This window comes from Scomber scombrus, chromosome 14, assembly GCF_963691925.1.
Source record: "Scomber scombrus chromosome 14, fScoSco1.1, whole genome shotgun sequence".
Taxonomy (NCBI): domain Eukaryota; kingdom Metazoa; phylum Chordata; class Actinopteri; order Scombriformes; family Scombridae; genus Scomber; species Scomber scombrus.
The window spans coordinates 3,076,091-3,101,279 of NC_084983.1; the positions used below are offsets into that span (position 1 = coordinate 3,076,091).

At 39.4% G+C, this 25,189-nt stretch overlaps 1 protein-coding gene across 1 annotated transcript; it reads left to right on the forward strand.

The window, feature by feature from the left end:
- Window positions 1-992: 992 nt before the first annotated feature.
- On the forward strand, window positions 993-24,975 carry robo4 (roundabout, axon guidance receptor, homolog 4 (Drosophila)). Its single transcript, XM_062433426.1, has 19 exons — window positions 993-1,191; window positions 6,834-7,154; window positions 8,753-8,910; window positions 10,576-10,696; window positions 12,018-12,156; window positions 12,536-12,663; window positions 13,196-13,311; window positions 13,397-13,628; window positions 13,775-13,896; window positions 14,622-14,793; window positions 14,938-15,135; window positions 15,269-15,311; window positions 15,704-15,816; window positions 16,036-16,362; window positions 17,400-17,504; window positions 17,590-17,734; window positions 20,278-20,508; window positions 20,697-21,046; window positions 24,043-24,975. The coding sequence occupies exons 1-19, from the start codon at window positions 993-995 to the stop codon at window positions 24,222-24,224; spliced, it is 3,402 nt and encodes a 1,133-aa protein (XP_062289410.1). The 3' UTR covers window positions 24,225-24,975.
- The last annotated feature ends 214 nt before the right edge of the window (window positions 24,976-25,189 follow it).

The window sequence follows — 25,189 nt, forward strand, 5'->3', positions numbered from 1 at the left end:
GTGGGGGTGATAGGATGGTGGTGATGGTGGGGAGAAGGGGGTTTGAGTTGTCACATTAAAGCAACGCAGTGAAAGAAAAAGAAGCCTTTGTACTCCTTTTTCTTGAAGCTGTTGTTTGTCAAAAGAAAAAAAACAGCATTCTTCTGGTCCAATTATTTACATCTGAGCATGTGAACTCTGAGAAAAAATTGAAAATGCTTCTCATAAAGCAGAAATAAATGTTCCTCTTTTCTATTAAAATTAAATTACTGCTACTGTCTTTCCTCGTGCATCTTTTTTGTAATTATTATGACTTAATTTGCTCTTATCATGTGAAAGGTTTGCTTTTAAGTATGAACAAAAAGATGTCATTATTAAATGTATGTGATTTTCCACATTACTAAAAACTGTCCTGCTGCATTTGATCCATCACATTGTAAACATTTGATTAATGAAACTGATCTGACTCGGGGAAAACCGGCCTCTCTGTGTAACCTCCCCCTTATTTCAACCTCCTTTCCCCTCTCTCCTCCCCTTAGAATGAGCCTTGTTTTCTGCCCCCCCTCCTTATCCCATGCAGAATGAATGGCACAGATGTTGTTGGACAAGACAGTACCCCTTGGTCCCCTTCCCCTCACTATTCGCTCAGCATGAGGTCTGAAACTTGTTTTTTGATCATTGTCCCCCCCCCCACCTCCCACCGCCCCCATCCCAACTTCTCCCTCCTTGGGGGAAAAGAGGACCCAAAGAGGAGGGAGACTGGGAGCTCAGAAGCAGCCAAATTAAAGAGGGAGGGAAGAGGGGCTCACAGCCATGATTAAGGAATATGAAGAAAACATACTGTTCAACAATCTGCATATAACAAGTGGTGTTTACAGGTCACATGCTGAAGGTTTGAGGAGCGGCACAGTGGGGAGTTTAATTAGCTGAGGGTATGGATGCTGCAGGGGAGCAGCAGTAGGGGGTTCGGGGTCTCGCATCCAGGAAGTGCAGGCAGGACTCGTGGAGTGAAGATGCGAGTCGGCGTTTGGCTTCTCTGGCTGTCCTGGTTCTACACCTGGGCAGAGTACTCCCAAAGGTGCGAGTGCCATGACATCTGCCCAACAGAGATGGAACTGGACAAGAGGTCAAAGACCCGGGTCAAGGAGCACGTTCGTCACACCGCGGGACACCATCACACGCCTCACAAGAGCAGACCACACCGGAGAAAAGGTGAGCCCTAAAAGAACTCATACTGCTCTGCACACCCGAGGCACGCATCACTGACCTGCTGCAGATCAACTGGTGTCTGTCATGCAAAGCCTGTGCATTTAGATGTGGAGGTAGGCAGTGATGCAAGAACCTCTGATGCAGATCAAGTGTTAAACATAGTTATTTAAATACGTAGGAAATGATTTTAAAACATAAATTCATGTGAGTATATAAGACAAGGCCTGCCGTTTGTGTCAGAATAATAGTTGTGATATTTGCTAAATTAAAAAAAAAAGTATTTACTTCTGCACTAAATAATACACAATATGTAGAAAAATAGTGAAATTGTGAAAAAGAAGTAACTCTTCTCTTTATTGCAGACTGTGCTTATGTATTTAATGAAGGTGACAGAATGCAGAAATCATATGAATCAGGTAGCGAATAGGGAAATATTTAAAATGTTTTATGATCTATGCATCAGTATACGTGCTTTGGTTGCCTAAAGATCCCAGACAAATAAAAGTACAATATATTATGCTGTACTTATGTTATTAGATCCCAAAGAGGTTTAACTTCTTGTTTGGGAGTTCACAATTCAACAGCAAATCACAGACACACAGCAGATGTTATATTGGTTATATATGTTATATTTAACCATATTTTATAGCTGGAGTCTGTGAGAGCTCAAAGAAATCTGAGTCATTTCCTGTAGCAGACTTATGAAACATGGCATCAGTTCAAAATCGTGTTTATAAGCAATTCTCATAAAAATAGCAGAAACTGAAGTGTTAAGGTGATAAAATGATGTTAAATATGTTTCTCAGCTGTTAAACCTTAGAGACATTAAAGGGTTAAATGTATTATGCAAAGATTGTACATTATTGTTGAAATATTTAAATGTTCTTCTGGTGCCACGGGGGAGGTTTCTACTTAAAGCTCAGAATCATAATTATGCTCTAACTGTGTGAAATATGAAAACATGTATTTTGAGCAGAAGGTGATAAAATGTATTTCGGCAGAACACAACACTGATCCGCTAACTTCTGTCAACTCTGTCAGAAAGTTAAAAATTCCACATAGTATAATTATATTATATTCAAGATAGGTTTGTCAAATGAGTTAGAAAAACTAGAACATTGTTTAAAAGTTGATATAATGTAATATGTGTGTGTCAAAGAAAGAAACACATATATTTAAAGACAAACATATTGCTGTCATTTTCACTCTTTAATGATTTTAATGAAGTCGAATCAGAGACACTGCATGTTAGAATACAGAATACATTTTTGTTTGAATAGCTGGAAGCTGTCAGTCAGTTGACAGTGATTGTTGATTTCTTTTCAAAACACACTTGAATTACACTCAGAATTTACTCTGAAGTCACTTTTTAGCACATTCTTCACTATAGCCGACACATTCTTTCTTTTTCTTATTCCATCCCGCCCTCTTTGCCCGTTCCAACACTTCTCCTGACCTTTGGTCTACAGCCTGAAATGAGGTCCCTTCCCTCGGCAACATATCAGCCCAGCACCATTCCCATGGGTTGTGTTTAGCCGGGATTCATCCTTCATCCTTTCTAAAACCTTTTGTTGTGCGCTGAAAGCTGGCCGATGCTGGGGCCATCAAGTCTAACTTGTTGGATCAATATAAACATCCATCACTTAGCCCCGGGCCTTTCTGAGCCTCACAATGAACAGTTCTCTAAACAATACTTTATTTATGTGTGCCATTAGTAGGAATGAAGTAGTAGTTCACTTGTTTCTCCATCACTCTTGCTCTGCTGTGGACCTCGGAAGTAACTCCGCATTGGGAGTGGTTTTTATTTTCCCCTTCATAATGTTACTGAGCTAAATTGCATGACTTATTATACCATTACATGATAGTAAAGAGAGTTGAATCTAACATCTATAATACTTTATTCTACAAATCTTTGGGTAAAATGGTGATTTCAGATGATAATGACAAGCCAAACCAAGAAAAATAAAGCCTCATGCTTTTTTTTAAGCAACAAAGCCAACAGACAAACAGAGAAAATGCCACAAAACAAATCGCTTACTAACAGTACAGACATACTGTTTGTGCTCATTGCATGAATTAGAGACACATCATTTCCTCCAATTGTTTCGAAGCATGGCAGACTCTGAACTTCCTGCCTCCTAGAAGTGTGGACAGAGCCGCTGCCACAAACTGCCAGAAACATTCATCTGGAAAAGTGGCTTATGTTTAGTTAGCAAAATCTAATACATACACCTCAGCTATTTCTATTCTAGTTGATTACAGTGAACAATATATTTTTAGTCATTATGTGAGAAGACTGTGGGATTTATAATGGGAGGTTCTGCTTTTTCACTCAGAGCAGTCTGATGGTATATCCTTTAAGGAAGCTGTGCTCACCAGAAAATAATATAACAGTAATGTCAATAATGTTTCACTTTTAATGGTCTTTTGTGGCGTTTTAGTGACACAATCAGTCAAACTTAGACCTAGTAGAGTGGTTAAAGTAACTTTTTGTTTTACAGTTAACTATTTGTGCTTCATTTCCACTGAAAATGGTAAATTTAGGATATAGTATTACATATTGTATACAGTAATTAAGTCATTAAGATAAACAAAGTAGCTAGTCAGTGACTGCTACTATGGAATAATCTCAAAGTCTGATCCATTTTATGTAATCCATCATTTTGCTCCAATTTACAACAGCTCTCTCTTTTTTTTTTTCTTAAAATAAACACTTTCCTATTTCTTTCACAGCAGTAACTTCCTAGGCTGTCACTGACTCTCCCCTCTCAGTAATGAGTTAAAGATTTACTGTCAGTGATACATGTCCCCCTCAGAGGACTTTTGACAAACCCCAGAAAATCTGGAAATGATTTCGGAGTTTGAGTTTTCCAGGTTTTAGTTGAAATTGGATGGACTGACTTCATATCAAATAATGAAATGATATTATTTTTCACCCTTGATTATCTTGGAAAGCAAACAAGCCGGACAAACAGACAGACAGGCAGGCAGGCAGGCAGGCAGGCAGGCAGGCAGGCAGGCAGACAGACAGACAAACAGACAGACAGGCAGGCAGGCAGGCAGGCAGGCAGACAGACAGATAGGCAGACAGACAGACAGACAGATAGACAGATAGATAGGCAGACAGAAAGACAGATAGACAGATAGATAGATAGATAGATAGACAGACAGATAGGCAGACAGACAGACAGATAGGCAGACAGACAGACAGACAGACAGACAGACAGACAGACAGACAGACAGACAGACAGACAGACAGATAGACAGATAGATAGGCAGACAGACAGAGATAGACAGATAGACAGACAGATGGATAGATGAGGCATTTTGACACTTTGTATGTCAAGCCCACTACATAAATCTTGGAATAACACCGGAAACTCGTGGTACTGCCTTCAAATTAAAACCAGGAGACTATTTAAATGTGAAAAAAAATGCAAAAAAAAAATTAAAAATACACACCTGTTTAGAATTGCATGGTAAATGACTCTATTAAGTTAACATTGTGAGCCAAGTGTAGCATTAATTATGGTGGAATTCACGTGTGTCAAAAATCCTTTTATTTTGAAGACGGACAGGACAGGAAGTGTAATCACCAAGGTGATTGGTGAGCGCAGGAACGCACGAGCGGAGCGGGCGCTGAGTGTCAGTATGAAAAAAGATTTGTGTGGAAAAGTTGGTGCTTACATTCATAGTGTAGTTTTATAAGTTTAACTGAACTTGACATGATATTACGCTTCAAACTACCAACGTAGTTCATAAAAACAGTCAGCATGTTCAGAGGTGTTAACAATAGCGTGGTATTATCGGTGTTTGGACTTCTTCTGGCAGGTTAGTACTTTAATCATCAGTCATATGTGTGTTCATGATAATTGTCTGAATGTCCTCTACAGGTATATTAAACCTGTAAACGTGTCTGAAAGTCCTCTACATGTACAGTAAACATGTAAAACAGTGTTGATACATATCTACATGTGTACAGTGTATTATATAGTTTATATGAATGCTATCATATAATTGGAGTTTTAAAGCCTGTCTATATGACATCACATATTGCAAGTGTTGATAGCTCGTATCTTCAGATCTGTATTGCTGGATATTTCACCTATAGCATTAAAGTCACATAGCACTTATTCTATTTTATTGTACTGAAGCAATAGTCAATATTCACTATACAATATCTAAGTAAAACATGTGATTGTTAGGCAGCACTGTAAACATACCATAGAGGTTTGATTTCTAAAGTTTGATAAGTTAAAACACTGTAAAATAGTCTGGAGTTAAACGTGCTCTTCTAGGTAAAATCTGATTTCTCTTTCCTCTCATTGGGCTGTAAATAATGATCATTGCTCTAATTTAGTAACCTGATGATTATTTTCTCAGTTTATTGTTTTACTGTTTGGTCCATAAAATTCTTTTGTTTTGAACCTGAGGTCTGTGGTGGTTTGTTTGGAGTCCACCTTTTTTTCCCCACACATGTTTCAAATTCTTCTTCACACATTAAAAGTTTCCAGGATGCCTGCTGCAGGGTTGAGGAGCATCTTCGTCACATCCTCCCATCCGATAGCTTTTAGGAGAGGTGTAAACGCTATGAAAATATTGACTGTGACGCACTGATATTTTGGTGGCGTACTCATACGTCTTGATTTGAATGTGAGCAGACCTACTGACAGTGAGGCTGAACCGGCTATTGTTTGCATGAGTTGAAGGTATTTCCGGCTATAGTGAGATAAATGAACAGTTCAAAAAGAACAACCCTTTTTGTTGTTGACCTTGCCTGTTGGGTGCCGCCAAAGTATTTGCTTAAATTAGGATTATAGTCAATTCTCATTTCTCAAGAAATCTCAAGACTTTTAATATTTTAGGCACCCTCTTTATTTTTGGTAAGGATTTAGTAGTGCTTGGTTCTGAATTACAGAATCAGCTTGCAACATGTAGTTCAAGACTTTATGAACATGGATTTGCATGTGACGAGTTATCCCAAATCTTGTTTAGAGAATATTTTGCTTACAAAAAAGAGAGTCAGTAAGACATCCACCCTAAGATTGCCTTTTGTTCTGTTGCGGATATGCTGTTGATGGGGGAGTTCCACTCTGCTGTTGTTGGGGTTGATGTTCCTGAGACTTTTGAGCTTCCTCTCGTATCAGGAAGCTGATCACAGTCTCTCTGTTTCCTTGAATGTGGTCATCCAGCTCAATGGGAAATTCAAACAATGGGCATTCCTGTGCTGCTGCTTGCAAATAGACATTGTGTTTGTTGGTTAGTGGGGCTTAAAGCTTGTTTGTTGTGAGTAACCCCGTTTACCAGTGAAATGAACCCAGAGGTGGTGATGCGTAGTGTTAGTCACAGCTGTTGACTCTTCTATAAAGAGAAAGACATATAGATTTACACAGTAAGCTGTTATCCATAGAAGAGTGAGCTCCAATGCAGTACATACCCTGAATGACCTGTCAAACATCAGCAATGCCAGACCCTAGAATGGTATTACAGCTGATGATGACCATTGAGCATGTTGGGTTTCGGCCAGATGTGGTAAAGATGTGTGCAAACATTTTTTTGCAATTATACTATGAGGCATTAAATTAAATGTCACTGCACTTGGATGCTTTTTTTCAATCTCTACAACATCTCTGTGTCCTCTGTAGGCTCCAGAGTCCGTGCAGAACAGGAGACGCTGCCCCGCATCGTCCACCACCCCTCCGATGTGGTTGTGAAGGTCGGCAACCCCGCCACGCTCTCCTGCCGGGTGGAAGGCAACCCGAAGCCCACCATCGAGTGGCTGCACAACGGCTTGCCCCTGGATACCAACGGAGACAGCCATTTGTTACTCTTGTCAGAGGGCAGCCTCTTCTTCCTGAGCGTGGGGGGAAGCAGGCGAGATCAGTCGCAAGAGGGCGTCTACGTCTGCGTGGCCAAGAACAGCGCAGGCACGGCCACCAGCCGTAATGCATCACTGTTTATAGCAGGTAAAACTGTCACATCCTCACATATCATATCATAGTTTGACTTTTCTCAGAAATGACCCCAGCTCTCTACCTGCCGAGTCAGCTGAAACACTTATAAATGTCAGATGCTCATCAAAAATAAACCTCACATATTTCTACTGCTGTTTAGACTCCACTTCCACTATATTAAGCATGTTCTTCTGATCGTTCTGATGCTCAGAAAATATTCTATCATTTATATAAAGCAGCATACAAGCAATGAAATCATCTATTGTAACCTCTACCTCAGATCACACGCAGCTATTTACAGTTCAATCCTTTAAGAAGAGAGGGATGATGGGGTGAAGATATAGACACACAAACATGCAGAGGGCTGATGAAGACGTATGTGGTGACAGAGACAGAGAGGGGTACAGGGGACCACTGTCAATGTTTGCTCGACGGGGGGAAGGGGGAGGTGCTAATTGACCTAGGACCCTCACTGTTTACTTATGTGGACCTCAGTGAGGAGTGGACATGCAGCAGCTGCTCGTCTCACAGTCTTTAAGCCACAATGGAAATAAAGGACATGTAGAGACAGTAAAAGAAGAGAAGAGCTTCTTCCTCCAATCATATATTTAAACATCGCCTTTCATTATTTCATATGTAGTAAAGAAGCTTTGCACTCAAATGATTTTTTATAGTCATATTTTTTTAAATTCCACTTCAGAGTGAATGTAAGTGAATGTGGTGTTTGCTGTCATCTTTTAGACAAGAGTTGTTGTGGCGATTTGTTCTAACTTCATAATAAAAAATAAAAAAGAATATGAAGAAAATGTATTTATTTGACCATTTTTACAAGCAAACAAAGATCAATGGCATCTGCCACGTGGTTAAAAGCATAAACCCTTCCCGGTGCTTACTTGTCCCATACCTGCCTACCTATAGAAATGGATTCACCTAGTGTGCCCAAGCTGACCCGTACCTTCAAAACACAAAAGCATTAAATAGTACTCAAATGAACTACAATAATACTAATATTATAATCACAATAATTCAGCCATATACTTTAAAACAAAACAGCAACAAAATATAAATAGATTAATGTTTATTTATTCAATCTTACTAGAACAACAAATAACTCCAAAAGGCTGTAAAAGCTGCTTTAGTGCCTGTTAACTGGTAATGAGTAAAACCCACTAAACCACAGTGATGTTTGGTTAGAGATGGGACACTTGAAGCTGCTGCATGCATGTCTATGTATTGTCTGAAAAGTGTATTATCTCCTAATTTGGGTTTTTGTACTGGTTTTGGGTTAACAAGTTAGCAATCAGGGTGGTTTAGGACAGTGGAGAGTTCAATGATTTTCATGGGATTACAGTGATGGAAAGAGAATGTTGACTAAAGAGATATAGCAGCTGTCCACCTTGACCTCATAACAGTGTTTAAACAGTACAAGACTAACTAAAGAACAGCACATGCCATGTTTCTTACATGCAAATGAGACGGATTTATAGTATGGTATGTGGTTGAATATGTGTGAATGTGACATGTTCATTTCTTTATTTTTTATAGTGCAACTAAATGTATTCATAGCTGCTGATCTGATTGATTCTAAGCCTCTCTGTGTGTTGTTTTAGTGTTGCAGGAGGAGTTCAGTGTGCAGCCCAGTGATGTGGAGGTGGCAGACGGGGAGGTGGCTGTCTTAAACTGTGGCCCCCCAATGGGACACCCTGAGCCTAACATCCTGTGGAAGAAGGACGGCCTGCCTATCAACAGCAGTGACCATCATTACACTGTAAGCCCTCGTCCTCATCATTATCTTATAAGCAGCTTGTTAGGAATTTGTAATGCCTGAATAACAACCTGACACACTTTTAAATAAAAGTTAAAATGTCAGTCTTACAAAGTCAGACCTATAACATTTCTGCATCACTTTTAACACAGCACGAGTCTGAAATGAATGTCAGATTAATCTAAAGGTAAAATCTGCACAGAGAGTAATTCAATGCATCTTAAGAGCACTTGAATTAGTTTTTAACTTAGTTGCCACATTTTAAGCACACAGGGAAAACAAATCAGTGAAATAAACTATAATATGAAACACCACATCACATGAGAGTGTGTTCAGTTGTTGAAGAGAATCTTCTCCTGTCAGATCAGTCTATAAAAAGGACATTTTCTACAGTAATTATTATAGTAATCAGATCAGCACTCTCTCCCTATAGTATATTTCTGTTTTTCATCTATGCCAGCTGCATGGGCAGAGTCATGAATATCCAGCAACACGCTCTACATGCAGCATGTGAGCAGACAGGGATCAAACAACACTCCTAACTTAACATCCTGTCAGTCTATAGCAGGGGTGTCAAACTTATTTTAGTTCAGGGGACACATACAGCCCACATTCATCTCAAGTGGGCCAGACCAGTAAAAACCATTGCATAAAACCTATAAATAATAGATAATATAATACACATTATAACTTCACTGATGAAATGTGTCCAAGCCCACTGAGGAAAAATGTGTCCTTCAAATCTGAATCACATTGAAAGCCAATTATGACTGTAAATGGAGAGGGACAATAAGTGAGAATAGCATTAAAGGTGCATCTTATTGAACAACTGGAATTACTTTTCTGCAATTTTCACACTTTGCAAAGTTATCCAGTGGGCCGGATTGGACCCCTTGGTGGGCCGATTCTGGCCCACAGGCCATGTATTTGACACCCCTGGTCTATAGGAATGCAATGCCAAAACATTTATCACATGAGTATTGTGGCTCTTTTTGTTAAGGTCCTGTGATGTCTGAATAAAGCAAAGTATTAACATTTTAACTGATAGATGAAGCCAGCAATGTTACCTAAAAAGAGTGTCTAATGTTATAATGTGTTACATCAAATCCAAAAGTAGGTTAACAAAGACATCAGAAATGAGCTAAAGTCCAAATTGTCTGTATTGAAACATTAACTTTTTTTTATTTCCTCCTAAAGTAACATTTTCTTATAGCTTCCTATGAAGACATGTTTATGCCAGCCAAAAAAAGAGACAGGTAAACTCTAAATGAAAACTAGGAAGTAGAATTTATTTGTACATCTTACAATTGATATTGTCTCTACATAAAGTGGGCTAAGGTTACTGGCTTTTAAAACTGAAGTGGAAGATAACTCATATCTGCTTGATGATGATTCTTGTAAAATCGTCCACAGAGCTGTTTGATATTTTAGATGTGAAAAGGATAAAAAATCTAGCAACATTATTTCAGTAAATGAGGTGTACAGCAGTAAAAGTTCATATACATAAAGTACCTACTGGGCAATACTATTTTACACTCAGTGATTAAAGCCATGCATCACATTTGAAGTGTGTGTTTCTGATATAATCCTCAGTGAACTCACTGAACTGTGTGTTTTCTTCCTCTCGTCTGTGTTGTGTGTGTGTGTGTGTGTGTGTGTTTGCCGCAGGAGCTGAGTGGGAAGCTCATCATCGCTCCCGCAGGGAAGAATCACTCTGGTGCTTATGTGTGTGTGGCCAGCAACACTGTGGGAGTGAGAGAGAGCAGGGCGGCTCGCCTGTCTGTGCTGGGTGAGAGAACATTCCCATAAAACAGCTTACTACTCTTTTAACAATATGTGTTTTGAATGCAGCCAGTTATTCTGAATATTGGAGAAACAGATATAGTCACAAATGACCTTTTAATGACCGGTGATACTGACATGTGTACCATCCTATATTCCTTACTGCTTGATTTGAGTGCAGCTTTTGACATGATGGATCACAGATAATTTATTACAGACTGAGACAATGGGTAGGTATAACAGGTATTGGGTATATCAGCTGCATTGAATCAGATCTTATCTTTCAGACAGAAAATTCTGTGTCATTTGCTACAGTCAAGTGGTTACCTCAAAGGGCCAATGGAGCCAATGTATTGTCTTTTTATATGCCATTAGGTAATGTTATTGATAGAGTTGTGGTTTTCTTTCACTGCTATGCTGATGACACACAGCTGTATGTTCCTGTTCAGCCCACTGACCTCAGTATGCTGAGTTCTTTACAGGAGTGGGTTGTAGATATAAGAAACTGGATGGCTAAGAATTTTCTTCAATCGAACTCTACCAAAACAGAAATTCTTGTAATTCGCTCCAGCAATACAAACATTCAAATGCTGCCATCTACTGGCTACCTTCCTGAATATATTATGCCTGTTGCTAGAAAATCCTGGCGACTTGTTTGACGGTCATTTAAACTGAGCAGCACATTACAACGTTTGCACTAACATGTTATTATGAACTAAGGAACATTAACAGAATTTGACCTATTTTAAGTTTTAAAGATACAGAAACTATTTGACATGCTTTTATATCACCTCATCTGTAAAGGTCTTTTAACATGCCTCAATAGAAAAACTGTAGAGCAGTACAGACAGTACAGGGCTGCCAGACTTTTAACCACACAAAACTGGTTTTAACACCCTGGTTTTGGGCTCTTTTCACTGGCTTCCAGAATCTTTTAGAATGATTAGTTTTAATGACTTACAAATTACCAAATGCCCGCATGACCCTGCTTGCACTTTAAGATCCTTGGGCAGAGTCCTTCTGTCTGTTCCAGACTCTCAGTTTAAAACTATGGGGGGCAGGGCTTTAGAAATGAGAGTGCTGAGGCTCTGGAACAGTCTGCCCAAGGAAATAAGGCAGGCTGAGTCATTGGCTTCTTTTAAATCTAAGTTGAAAGCTCCCTGATTTCACCTGATTATAGTTTTTATTCTGTTTTAATGGGTTTTACTATTTTCATTTTAATATGCTCTTTTAGAACTGTTATTCTTATATTGCTCTGTTTTTGATTGTTTTTATCAGTGGTATATAATAAAAATATGATTATTATTATTATGATTATTGTTCTGTAGTCAAGCCTGTGTTGGTGCTGAAGCCAGAAAATGCGTCGGTGAGAACAGGGGAGTCTGCCCAGTTCTACTGCCAAGCTAAAGGCGAACCTCCACCTGTTGTGGTGTGGAGCAGAGAGCACGGGCCACTGCCCAACGGCAGGTACTGTATTATTAAAAAAACATTTTTTTAATCAATTAACGTTGATTTATGAAATAAATATTTGCATTTTAGATACCATAACATGCAGGAAATACAAAGTGTTGCAACCTAACTTAGACTTAGACTTAGACTGAAACTTTTAACTGTTGTTAAAAAGTAGCAAAACGACATGATTTGAAATGCGTCTTGAAGACCAGTTCTGTTGGATTTAACTGCTTAAACATTAGGCTGAACATTTACGGTAACTACAGTTGCCATGTCAACCATCCCATTGCATATTGCCATGCAGTTATTTAGGGTATTTTATTTACTTGTTAGATAAGAAATCAGAGGGACAGTAATGTAAAAACTAACTGCTATATACTGTATGTGTGTGTAGGTATCTTATAAACCCAGACCAGACTCTCCAGGTCCATTATGTGACAGTGCAGGATGCTGGGAAGTACACCTGCACTGCTGTCAATGATGCAGGTGTGGTCAGTGCCAGTGCTCAGCTACTAGTTGAAGGTAAGATGGTGTCAAAATACATTTTGGATTTTAAACCAAACGGCCTATAAGTAGATCCAAAAATGTGTCACTCTGTGAATTCTCTACTGTTAGACAGACTAAATTCAGGTCCAGGAAGGGTTTTGGATCTGGACTGAAGGATTATTGGTCCAGGTGACAATGAATTTAGAAAAGCAGCCTTAAATGAAATGTGAAATGTTGGTGGTTAAAAAGGAATTCAGAGTAAAAACAATCATCAGCATTTCATGAGGCTGAATCCAGGGTAATGCTGATGTAATACAATATGCACACTGGACACTGTGCCCACCACATCTCAGTGTGTCTACAGATCACACACATCTGTGGTTCATCCTGTGCTGAGATTTTAACAATAAGGTGACCACAAACATTTTTACACTTGTGTAATTGGAGAGTGGTATCAATCTTCTTATCTGACTCTTAACAAGAAAGTGAACACGTGTATTTCCTGTGCTAGAACTACTCCTTCAAAATAAATTTAAACTATATACCCATAAAACTCTTTTGTTTCCAGAGGTTGTCAGCACTAAACAGAAAGACCTCCACAAGGAGCTGTCAGCCCTGCGAGTGGCTCTGGAAAACATCACAATAATGGCCCCTGGGTCCAACATGTCCCAAGTCCAGTGGAAGGTACGTGAAGGCTGTTTCAGACAGTTTCAGTCACAGCATGCATGTTTCAGGTGTTTGATCAATGTGGTGTTTTCTCTCTAACCAGCTCCAGTCCCTCCCAGCTCAGCCTCATTACCTCGACGGCTTTGAGGTTCTCTATCGCTCTCTGCTACCTGCCAGCTCAGACTGGGCAGCAAAGAACGTGAAAATGCCAAGCTTCCAGACTCAGGTGGGACCCTTAAAGAGAGGATACAAGTATGAGTTCAAGGTTCGTCCCTATGGCAGCAGCTTGTATGGGAGAGAGAGCAACACCCGGCACCTCAGAGTCCCAGAGACAGGTGAGAAATCACATGATTTAAGAGTATGAGGTTTGACTTTTGACTCTCATTTGCTTATTGATACTCTTTTAATGAACTGAAATATACATTTGAACCATATTTTCAATATTTAGGAGCTAACAGTAACCTCTACCTTCTTTTTACAGTGCCCAGTGCTTCTCCACAGGCCGTGTCCATAACTGTGAGCCATGAGCAGAACAACACCATCCACCTGAGCTGGGAGCCTCCTCCTCATGACACCCACAACGGTATCATACAGGGTTACCAGGTAATCACCGGAGAACAGAATTGAACCGCGTAGTGTAGTGTCTTAGTGTGGACATACACTCAGACAGAATATCACCTCCTGACCAGAGTATGAAGTGCTGAAGGTTCTGCTTCTAGAAACCTGACATTACTCTTTGAAATGGTTTCAGAGCTCCATGAAGTAAAAAAAAAACAAACGTATAACATTTGACAATACTGTATCCCCAGCATGCTGATACAGAGAGCTGAGGTAGTTTAACCAAGTGATAAAAGCATCAAACTGGCTTTTGATTAAGAATAGTCTTTTTTTATTTTTTATTTTTTAATGTTTTAAAATCATTCTATACGTTTATTCTTCTTATTTGATTTTATATAATCTGTTTCTTTTGTCTTTTTAATCTCTTTTTTAATCTAGTTTTAGTCCAGTTTTTATTAAACTTTAACTCTTTTATTGAATTTTTAATCTATTTTAACTATTTTTTTATTTTAGATTTTTAATATTTCGTATTTATTTATTGTATCATATTTTCTCTTGCATGCTTTGGTCTGAATTTTAATAATTTTTTTCTTTGTTTTTGTTCCCTCATCGTTTTTATTCCTTTTCTTTATGTTGTCTGTGGTCTACTTCTTGTCTTATTATCAGCTTCTCAATCGACTGTGAAGCACTTTGAAATACATTAACCTGTATGAAAGCTGCTATATAAATAACGTTTGATTGACTGATTGATTGATTGATTCTCTGCTCAGCTGTGGTGTGTGGAGTCTGAGGAGCAGCAGTACCAAAACTGGACAGTGGATAGTGGCCAACACAACCTTGTTATATCCACTCTCAAATCGGGGAAACGATACTGGATCACCATAGCTGCTGTCAACGGAGCTGGAGTAGGAATGCTAAGCGACCCTCATGGATTTGTCATCAGTGAGTAAAAAAGACATCATTGGATTTGCATAGTGCACAGATAAAATGCAGCCTGTCTCTTCACTGTGTGATGTAAACACATTAAAGATGAAAAGTTATCATAGCTTGATATCTGATTTCATCATCTTCCTGTTTGCCTCACAGATTCACAAGTAGATGCACAGATCCCCCTTGAGTCAGACAGACAGGATCCATCTCCGGTCCTGGCCCTGCTGCAGAACCCAGTGTTGATCGGCAGCGTTGGCGCCCTCCTGTGGTTTATTTTCATGGTTGCAGCTGTCTGCCTCTTCAGACGGCACAGCAGGATGGGTCACCTGCTACCAGGACATGGCAGAGCTAAAGGTGTGTTTGAAGACAGCTTAAATACTAACCATGAATACCAAAAGTTCAAACTGAATTCCACGTTCACATACGATGCTTATGGTATCAAAAGAGCTGTTCTATATTATTGTGTTTGTGTTGTTTGCTGTTTTAGGTCTGCGCAGACTAGCCAGTGAAGACTACATCATAAAACACAGGTAAAGAACTGAGGAGAACTGTCAGAGCTTGCTGATTACATATATGATATGTTGTAATGTAAAATATAATAACACACATATATATATATATATATATATATATATATATATATATATATATATATATATATATGTATATATATATATACATATACCTCATAACAATACATTAAAACGGAAGAAAAATCAGTTTTTTACTTATACTTTATACAAATATTATCAAGTCTGATGCTTCTGATGCATCAAATTAGTTATCTTATCAGACTTACAGATAATAAAACACATACAAGTATTTTCATTAGAGACATTACTAAAACATTATATAACTCCTAAAATACTTCAAATTTGCTGGTGCCTTTCCTTGATTAACCCATGTGCTGCCTCCTCTACAGGATGGCAGCTCCAGACTCTCCCTGGATCTCAGGGGGCTGGAGACCTGCCTTCAGCCAGAAGTACCAGGACTTATGGGCCCAAGGTCAAAAACATCCAGGGATCAGGAGCGCCAGTGAGTACTGACTGCACAAATGTGAAAATGAACAATATCTGACTGCACTGGTGTGAACAAAAAAGCAAAAGCAGATTATTTTTCTCCTGTATCCTGACCAAATCTACAAAAGTGACTATATTCTTGTGACAGTTAACCTTCCTGTTCTGTCTTTTCTAATGAATCTTCTTGCTTTTCACCCACTAAAGACAATATGCTTCGTCTGTTCTGTTTCATCAGGCCTTCCAGTCTCAGCCAAAAGGGGTCCCAGCTGCCAGGACTCAGCTGTTCCCATTGTGACCGACAGCTGTGGCGTCTACGGCACTTTCTACGTTGACCTGATGGGAAACGGCCTCAAGACCTTCAACAGTCCAGGCCGTTGCTCTAAAATGCTTCACGGTCTGTCTCATCAGCAAGGAGATGAAACCATCCAAATATTCACTCAGCCTGTCGCTAAGACCTCGCCACTCACTAGCCGGGAGGCGCTACCATGGAAACAGGCCATAAGACCTCAGCCCAGGATGGGTGTGCTGAGGGAGTCATGGGAAAAGAATCACAGCAAGCAAGGTGAATAGTAGTGGATGGTTGGAAATGTTTATTTCCTTTCCTTTATAATCCTTCTATGATGTACAAACAAACATCTGTGTTGCTTTACTTCCGATACATCACTTCAGTTTGTAGTAAAATAATGTGAATGCAGACAGTAATAAACAGAGGTGGAACTAAGTGTTTGCAAGTCACAAGTAAGTCTTAAACAAGTCCTAAACAAGCCATCATTTGCACCTCACCAAAATTAAAGTCAAAATGTTTAAAAAGAGTAACAGTTAATGTAGTACATTTACAGAAATAATCAATGCTCTTTAAATATTGTACTTCCAAATGCATTTTATAATATAATAAATAATAAAAGGAAATAATCAGCTGTACCAGGTGGCTTATTTTTTTCCTGAGACTTGTTTTGGGGTTCAATATTAATTTATCAAATCTCAATTTATTGATCTCAATTTACTCTCTTAATTTATTTGTTGGCTGAAACGCTACAGTTCTGAGTGGCAGCCTGTTGTTCATTACCCATAGATAAACGTATGAACTGATAATGATTTTACTTCATTAAACACAGAGATAATCTTTGACTACGTACAGAACACATATAATAACTTACATTATTCACATTCATCAGCCACCAGCTGATATGACTTTACCTTTGTCATTTAAACCAGCAATATATAAAAAACAATATGTGTGTTTATCAGATTTCTTTCATGTCTGAATGTGAGTATGTGCTGTTCAGCAGTGCCAAAAACACTGTTCCCTCATCTTTGTGTAACAGGGTCGGCTGCTGTATATTGTCTTTTTATATATCATTTTAAATGTTTGGGCGTAGGGAGCCAAGCAAAGTCATGAGTTATTGGTGTCAAAGTCGAGATGCAATCCTCTTAAGTGAAGTCTGAAGTCATCAGATTCAGTCAAAGTCATGTGAATGTTTGACTTTGCAGATTCCTCTGGTTCTACAGCACTGATCAGGAAGCTTTAAAGTGTATCAGCATAGCATGTTGGGTAATGTAAATATCAGCAGCAGGTGAATTTATTTGTTGTCTCTACAGAGCTGCATGCAGTGAACAGTGTCCCCATAGTGCCAACCAGGAACCAGGCATGTCCATCCAGCGTCTACAAACAGAGACTCAGTCATGTACCATCAGGCCTGCACGGTACGATCAAATCTATACACACATCAACTCCTAACTCAGCAGTAAATGACTAACTTATTAACCTTTGTCATGTTTATCTGTCCAGGTTATCAAGAGTCTGGTAAAGTCTCTGGTTGTCCTCGCTTGCTGCATTACTCTGCATCACTTCACCTGGTGGACATGCTGCCCCCACCACCACCACTACCCATAGAGGACATCACAGACGCACACAGCTTCACCTCAGACGAAGGGTATGACACACACGCGCACACACAGACACACACACACACACACACAGCTCAGACTGTCACAGATATAGATCCATTGTGTATATCTTCCAGGAGGTGTGTTACATCCCTGCAAGTCTATACATGACACTATATGTTCCCATGCACTCACATCTCATTCTATCTATTGTCCTTATATCTGTTCCAGTGAAGTTTAACACAAATGATAATAGACATGTTTAGGACCACCTGTTTCCTTTGAGAGAAAAAAACACAGAAGCTCCCACAGTAAAGTATATATACATTATCCTATATATAAATCAAGCTGAATGCTGGGACTCAAACAAGGTTTATTAACCGAGGCTTTCCTGCAGCACATCCTCTCATGTAGGGAGTCTACTCAATGCATTATTGGTTTGAGATGACCTATACTTCCTTCCTTTCGGTATGTTTACGTCCTGCTGAGAGGCCCAAGAAACGGGTGCCCTTGATGGAAGATGGAAAAAAACGATAAGAGACCTTGATTGCAGATCTGTGAGTTAAAAACATAGGAAACAAGGCTAGTTTCTGTTTCCCCACACAGGAAAAATGTAGGCCTTCATATGTTGACCTGAAGGCCTGCTGGTTCTTAGTAATGACTGGGGAAATGAGAAACTGACAAGAAAAACATGTGAGGAAGTCCAAATATAAATCTGCCTCTAGATTTTAATCCAGTAAATGGATTTCACTCATATAAAGAAATGTCCACTTACTTTATATGAATGAATATCAGTTTTATTGCTTATATATTCAATGATAACCATATTTGCATCTTGTGTTTAGCGGAATAACTCGTAGTCTGTCATTGATTCAGGTGCAGAATAATAGCATGTTTGATAATCATGCAATTCTATTTATTTTACATTTCTTATGAGTCCTTATTATGACTTTATCAGTCCTGTCAGTATAAAAGCAAGACATCATCATTAGTCATCAAAAAAGCTTGATAGAAGAATACGTGAACAACAATAACTTATTAGCATAAATATCACTGATCATTTAGATTTCAAAACAAAGGCTTTTGAGGTAATTGTGACTCGTGACAAAGACATTGTTGTCACAGGTGGGTTTAGGAGGAAATTGGATTGTGGACCCAAATGCAGACACTGAGGTAGATGAAAAGGGACTTTACTAGATCAATGTTCCAATAAACCGGCTTACAATCAGGCAGGAGAAGGAAGACCAAATAAAAACCAATGAGGCAAGGCAGGAAGACAGGTCATTAACAAGGGGGGGTAGCAAATAACGTGCAGAAAATCAGGAACATGTAGTACAGTACGTGTGTGGCTGGAACACATATGTATGACATGATGTAAGTGGGCAGATATACAGTATATACACAACAGAGTATACACAAAGTCATGGTGACTGAGAGAGGACTGGTACAGGGGAGGAAGTGGTAGTGAATGGCAGAGAGTGGAACGTTTCTAAGCCCAATTCAGCGGACTGGGGAAGTGAGAATGCAGCTGGAGACAGTGAAAGAGGCAGAATGAACAAAATAAAAATGACTGATGCAACTGTTGTAACAATTGTGCACCAACATCTATCATGAGATCTCTGCCAACTTCATTCACAATATTGATACATTATCACTTTAGAACCACTGCTGGTCGTCTCTGCCGTCTTACATGTGTGTATTTTAATTATCACAGTGAAGCAAACAAGGCATCATACACTATACAAGGCACCTTACAAGGTTCTGTGTGAGTTGTTGTATGTGAGTTGTTGTCTGTTTACATTTAGACTCAGGAAGTCGGGCACACAAGCAGTTTTGAGACTGACATCAATGATGATTAGGTTTCTGTTTTTCAATATTTCCTACAAAATAAGATCCCTACTACACGACTGATAAATCCACTCTCATGTCTGTTGTTAAGTGTGGAGCTACAGCCAGCAGCCAATTAGCTTAGCTTAGCCTGAAGACTTGAAACAGGAGGAAACAGCTTGCCTGGTTCTGTCTAATGGTTATTACATCCAGTGGTTGCCTGGCAACATCACTGTAAGGACAAGTAAGTGCGCAAGTCCACTGTTCACCAAACAATATGGTTGTTCCATTGTTGTATCCACAACATATATTTCTGTTTAAATATAGGTTAAATGAAACAAATATAGCATGTTTATTAGTGAGCTGTAGCAGTGCTTGTAGACACATATTGTCAGCTTTGGACAGAGCAAGGCTAACTGGTCTGGCCCTGTTCCCAGTCTTAATGTGAAGCTAAGCTAATTGGCTGCTGGCATTAGCTTCATATTTATTGTACAAATAGAGTGTCATGTCTCAACAAGCAAATAAGTGTTTTTCCTAAAACTCTGAACTAAGACAACAAGGGTACAATGCCTCTTGTCATACTATCACACAGCATGAGTAATGTCTTAATGTATCAATAGTCTGCTGAGGACACTTTGATGAGTTTCATAAAGGTAAAGGTAAAGGCACTTTATTTGCCACATATAAAGTTGTACAGTGAGATATAATAATAGGAATAATATAATAGGAAGTCTTATGGACCTGTTTGTGTCATTTTCCTCAGCTCCAGTCGCTCCACTAAGCTAACTGTGGACTCTCTGCAGTCAGTGTCTGCTGCCTCAGGCCACCGTTTGAAACAAGGACCCACCACCACTATGAACAGCAGCTGCCCCTCCTACAGCCACCTGTCTACTGCATCATACACCATGTCATTGGATGAAGAACAGGATGGCACACTGACATCACAGGAAGCCACCCAGTATCTGGAGCTCTGCCCTAAACCTGAGAGATGCAGGTAACCACACAGTGGAGACTGATGTTGAACACAGCTGGATTTTACACAGTTTGTCCTAGATAGCCTAAATGTTTGTAGAAAAAAGAGGCCTCACTAAGTAATTTATAGATGTTCATTTTTGCTATTTGTTATTTTCCTTCAAGTTTTCTATATATTTAGCTGATTATGCCATCATTGTCTCTGAGCAGTGTCCTACCTGAGCAGCGTCCCTCCCTGCCCCATCCACTCTCTCCTACCCTGGGCTACATGTATGGACCAATCCCCTCTGCTCACATGGAGGATGATGCTGCCTCTGACGGACCCGAGGCCCCACCAATTGGCTTGCGTCACGCCCGCCTCCAGAGCTCACCTTCTTCCTGCTATAGCGAATGGGACAGCTCACTGTGGAACACCTGGAGCTCAGTCATGGACGGCACCATGGCCAGCGCCCGCACCAGCCTCATCAGCTCAGTGGACAGCTGCTACACCAACGACAGCACCAGCTTCGCCCGCTTCCTGGCTGCAGCAGCAGAGACCATGAGTGGAGCGTCTTTGTCAGGTGAGCTGAAGAGGAATCTCTTTGTGAATAACAATTCCTCCTTGATCTGGAAAACCAGGGAAATCAGATGGGATGATTTTGATGTTTTATAAAGTTTAGGAATGACAGTAAAATGTATAAAATAGGGATTTGTCATGAGGAAAATTTAGATTTGGTAATTTTGAATGATATAAAAAATATCTTTTTAGTAATCCATCCTAGCTGTAGCACCTACTATCAGGATCTTAGTCTCATATTTGTTTAGTTGCAGAAACACTTTGATACATCCTGATAGTATAAACACACATTCAAACCACTTCTGCAACATAATCGCACTTCTCCACTGTCCATCTGTACACTCAGTATGTTCCAGATACTGATACATGGACAGCCAGTAAACAGCTAATTATCAATGTATTTAGCTGTGGGTGAAAAATATCAATCAGTATACAGAACAATATTATAGATTATTTCTGCTTCCCAAGCTCTCAAACACAGCAAAATGCTCCTTTTTTAAAAAAAATATATTTTATTGATTGATTTCATTTAGTCACACCTACCTTTCAATCATTTTCTGACAAAATGACCTCAGTATCCTTGCTGAAATAACAAGTCCAGCTGTAAATGTCTTCTAAAAGTTAAATAATAGTATGTCTCAGTATGACAGATAATACATTTTCCTCAGAAGGTTGGACAGATATAGGCGGCAGTGCTCAAATTATAATATGTAGGAACAGAATGGAAGTATTAGGTAAGTAAAAAAGATCAAACATATAATATTGAGTAGGGTAATAATTTAGAGTTGAAAAAAGGGTGAAGCATGAATCAGAGAAGACTGATTTCACATACACACAAGAGGCAAAACTCAAGGACATCATCATTCACACAGAGGGAGAGGAGATGCTGAGAGAGGATGAAGCAGTCACTTTTAAAGTTTTTTTTTCTTGTTACTGTCAACAATTCCCATAAAAAATCATAACCAATAATGTGTTAGTCTGAGTGCTTTCTGACTCTTCTACACTGTCTGTGGTTATCAGCTCTGAGACCATGTGTCCCTACTGCAGATGTACTTCTTTAAAAAGAGCTCACAAATACATAGTTTATTTTGACTCAAACAGGAGGAAGTAATGCTTTGAGCTGTTGGGCTTTGAGTCAAAATAACCTACAGTGTGTGTTCATGATATTAAAGGAATATGTCACCCAGTGTGACAGTGTGTCTCACTGATGTCTTTTTAATAGTTTTTAGTCAACAGTGGAACTCTATGGCACAGACAGTACTTGTTATTAGGATCACTTCAGTTTCAGTGTTTCAATAGGATTTAATGACAATATGAAAAATGTAAACATCACCAGAGTTAACTTTTAATCTTTTTCAAATAATGACCATCATAAACAATGTAATTACTTGTCGAGTTAATCTCAAAATAAAAGCAAAGATTTGAGGAAAGTCTGAAAAAATGAACTTAATTGGTGTAGTAGAAAATAGAATCTATTGTATGTGTTATGTATGTCTAATGAAAGAGAGAACTGAAACATCCTGAGACGGCACATCCTGTCCTGCTATGTTTACTGCATTCGTCCACTAGATGGAGCCCTCAGTTAATGAATGGTAATGAAGGGTAACTGATAACATGCAGCCCTGCAGGCAGACTGAGGGGACACACGCTATCTATCAAATCCACCCACCAAACTGCTTTAAGTGTTCTGCTTATGTTTAAGATTCTAAAGAAGAAAATGCAGTTTGGAGGTTCTCCTCTTTAGTGTGTGTGTGTGTGTGTGTGTGTGTGTGTGTGTGTGTGTGTGTGTGTGTGTGTGTGTGTGTGTGTGTGTGTGTGTGTGTGTGTGTGTGTGTGTGTGTGTGTGTGTGTGTGTGTACATGCATGTCTGACTGAGTTTTCCTCCTGTGTCCATCAGAGGTTGTTTGTGTGTCAGTTGGTGTCGGAGACAAAGACACTAAGTCTGATATCTGAGGTGGCACCAGGCAATTACTTAGGACCTTTCAGCAAATTGAACCTCCAGATGAGTCATCCTTCCCCCCCCATGACACCTCATCAGTCACTCTGCTCTCCCTGTGAGGGCAGCTTTCAGCTTAATTCCATTTGCCAAACTCTCACTTTTGGCTCTTTTCTGCCTCTGCTGTTTATCACACTATAACCCTTAGGTGTTTTTCTCTGCGGCTCATAATGGATTCTCACAATGGCACACACTAAAGTTTGAAATCTTCTGATCAAATGATACTAAGCTCACCTCCTCACTCACTAATGGAAACTCACTGAGCCACAGACGGGATCTTTTGGAGATTTTGGAAAAATCAGAAATGATGTCATTGGTTCCATGTGATTGCATGTTAAGTGAGCCTTGACATGAGCGCAGAAGTGATGAAGAAACATACAAAACACAGTTATTAATATTCTTATTGACTAGCAGTTAGTGAGGGATCAGTAAAGAAACCATTCAGCTACTATAAAAGATGGTATTTAACTATCCAAACTGAGGTTGAGTGAGTTTATGTAGAGACCTGGCTCCAAGGATAAAAACAGTGTGGGCTAATTATATGAAAACAGCAGAGCAGCAGGAACAGGCTGGTTCCAGAATGAGACACAGCTCAATATGCATTTTCACATTCACACATTAATTGGAAGAGCCTCCATAGCTTGAACCCTTAAGCTCAGCAGAAACGATTATTTTCTTGGACAGCTACATTTTCTGAAGTCTTTTGAAATGTGCCAGTACATTTTAAGAATCCAAAAAGTGGCTCATCTGACTTGGCAATGTTTGTTTTTGGGTGCCTCAAACATATTAGAACAGTTTTATTTTTTCAGTGACAGACAGCTGCTTCAAAGAAGCTGCTAAATTAGCTTTTTTCCTCCAGAGAATCAGCGTGAAAGGTGCTCCTCGGTGGTCTTGGAAATTATTCTGGTAGCTTCTCCAAAAGGCGCCAGAAGGTTTCAGCTGTATAATCCCCTCAGCTCTGTGTTGAAATGCATGTCAACATGTCCTCTCCTGTGTGTTTTTAGACTTCTCTCCGCCAGCCTCCCCCCTCAGCGGCTTGTACCCGGCGTATCGCGCAGAAGGAGACCCGTTCGGGGAGCTGGAGCACGTTCCTGCCTGGGACTGGAGCAGGGCCTGGATGGAGGAGATGGAGACTCAGTACAGAGCTCACTATCCAGGCAGAAGCTCCAAACCCTTTGACACATAACGACTCAGCAAGGAGAGCGACAGAAACAACACGACTGAACTTTAAGAACTTTTAGAAACACCTCACAGCAATGTCAGAGGACATACGTGACAATGCAACAGCTACCTGTTCACTTTTCTGAGAGCGCTGGAAACAATTTGAAGGTGTGAATTGAAGGTTTGATGTGCAGCAATTCCCCAATCATGAAGAGATAAATATCCAGGTTTGAGATATAATTAGATCTAAATCCTTGATGTTTTGGGACACCTTTGCTAACAGATGCACATCAGCTGTTACTGTGTGTAATAGTCTTCCCAGTTCACCTCAGGGCAGTCCGGCTGCTATTTCGCATCCTTCAAATGACTTCCATTGAGTTTGTTAAGTTTTTTCTTTTTTTCCCCCTCTTTCATATCCCTTCCTCTCATTAGAGAAGAGGATAATGAGATACTTCCCTCGGGATGTTCTCACCCAGTGTGTTTTGAAAAGGCCACAAAGACACGAAGACAGGATGCAAGACAGTGAGAAAGGAGTCATTAGGCAGAAGAAATACAGCACACCGTTTGTTTCCTATTTTCATGTTTGTTTGTTTTTTGAAGGGCTGAAGTCCTACCAAATAGAGCAAAGAATAGTTCTTTTGTACAGACTGATTTACTGATCATTTTCTTATGATGAAGTGTAAATATGCAGCATATTCAACAAATGTTATTTAAAGATTTTTTAAACACTTTCCAAAATCATCTTCAAAATCATTTTTTCTGTTCCTATTTTTCCTTTGGTGACTCATTTTTACATTCTAGGAAGTCTTATTAGACTTTATATATATTATCTTATATTATAAGATTGTTTTTTTGTGTGTCTTTTTTGTCCTTTTTTTATGTTACACAAGATTTTTCATAGACATAAAAATACTGTAGTTCAGAATAGCAAAGTAGAAAAATGTTGTTCACATGTAATTGAACTAACTTGAAGTTGTACCTTTTAAAAAA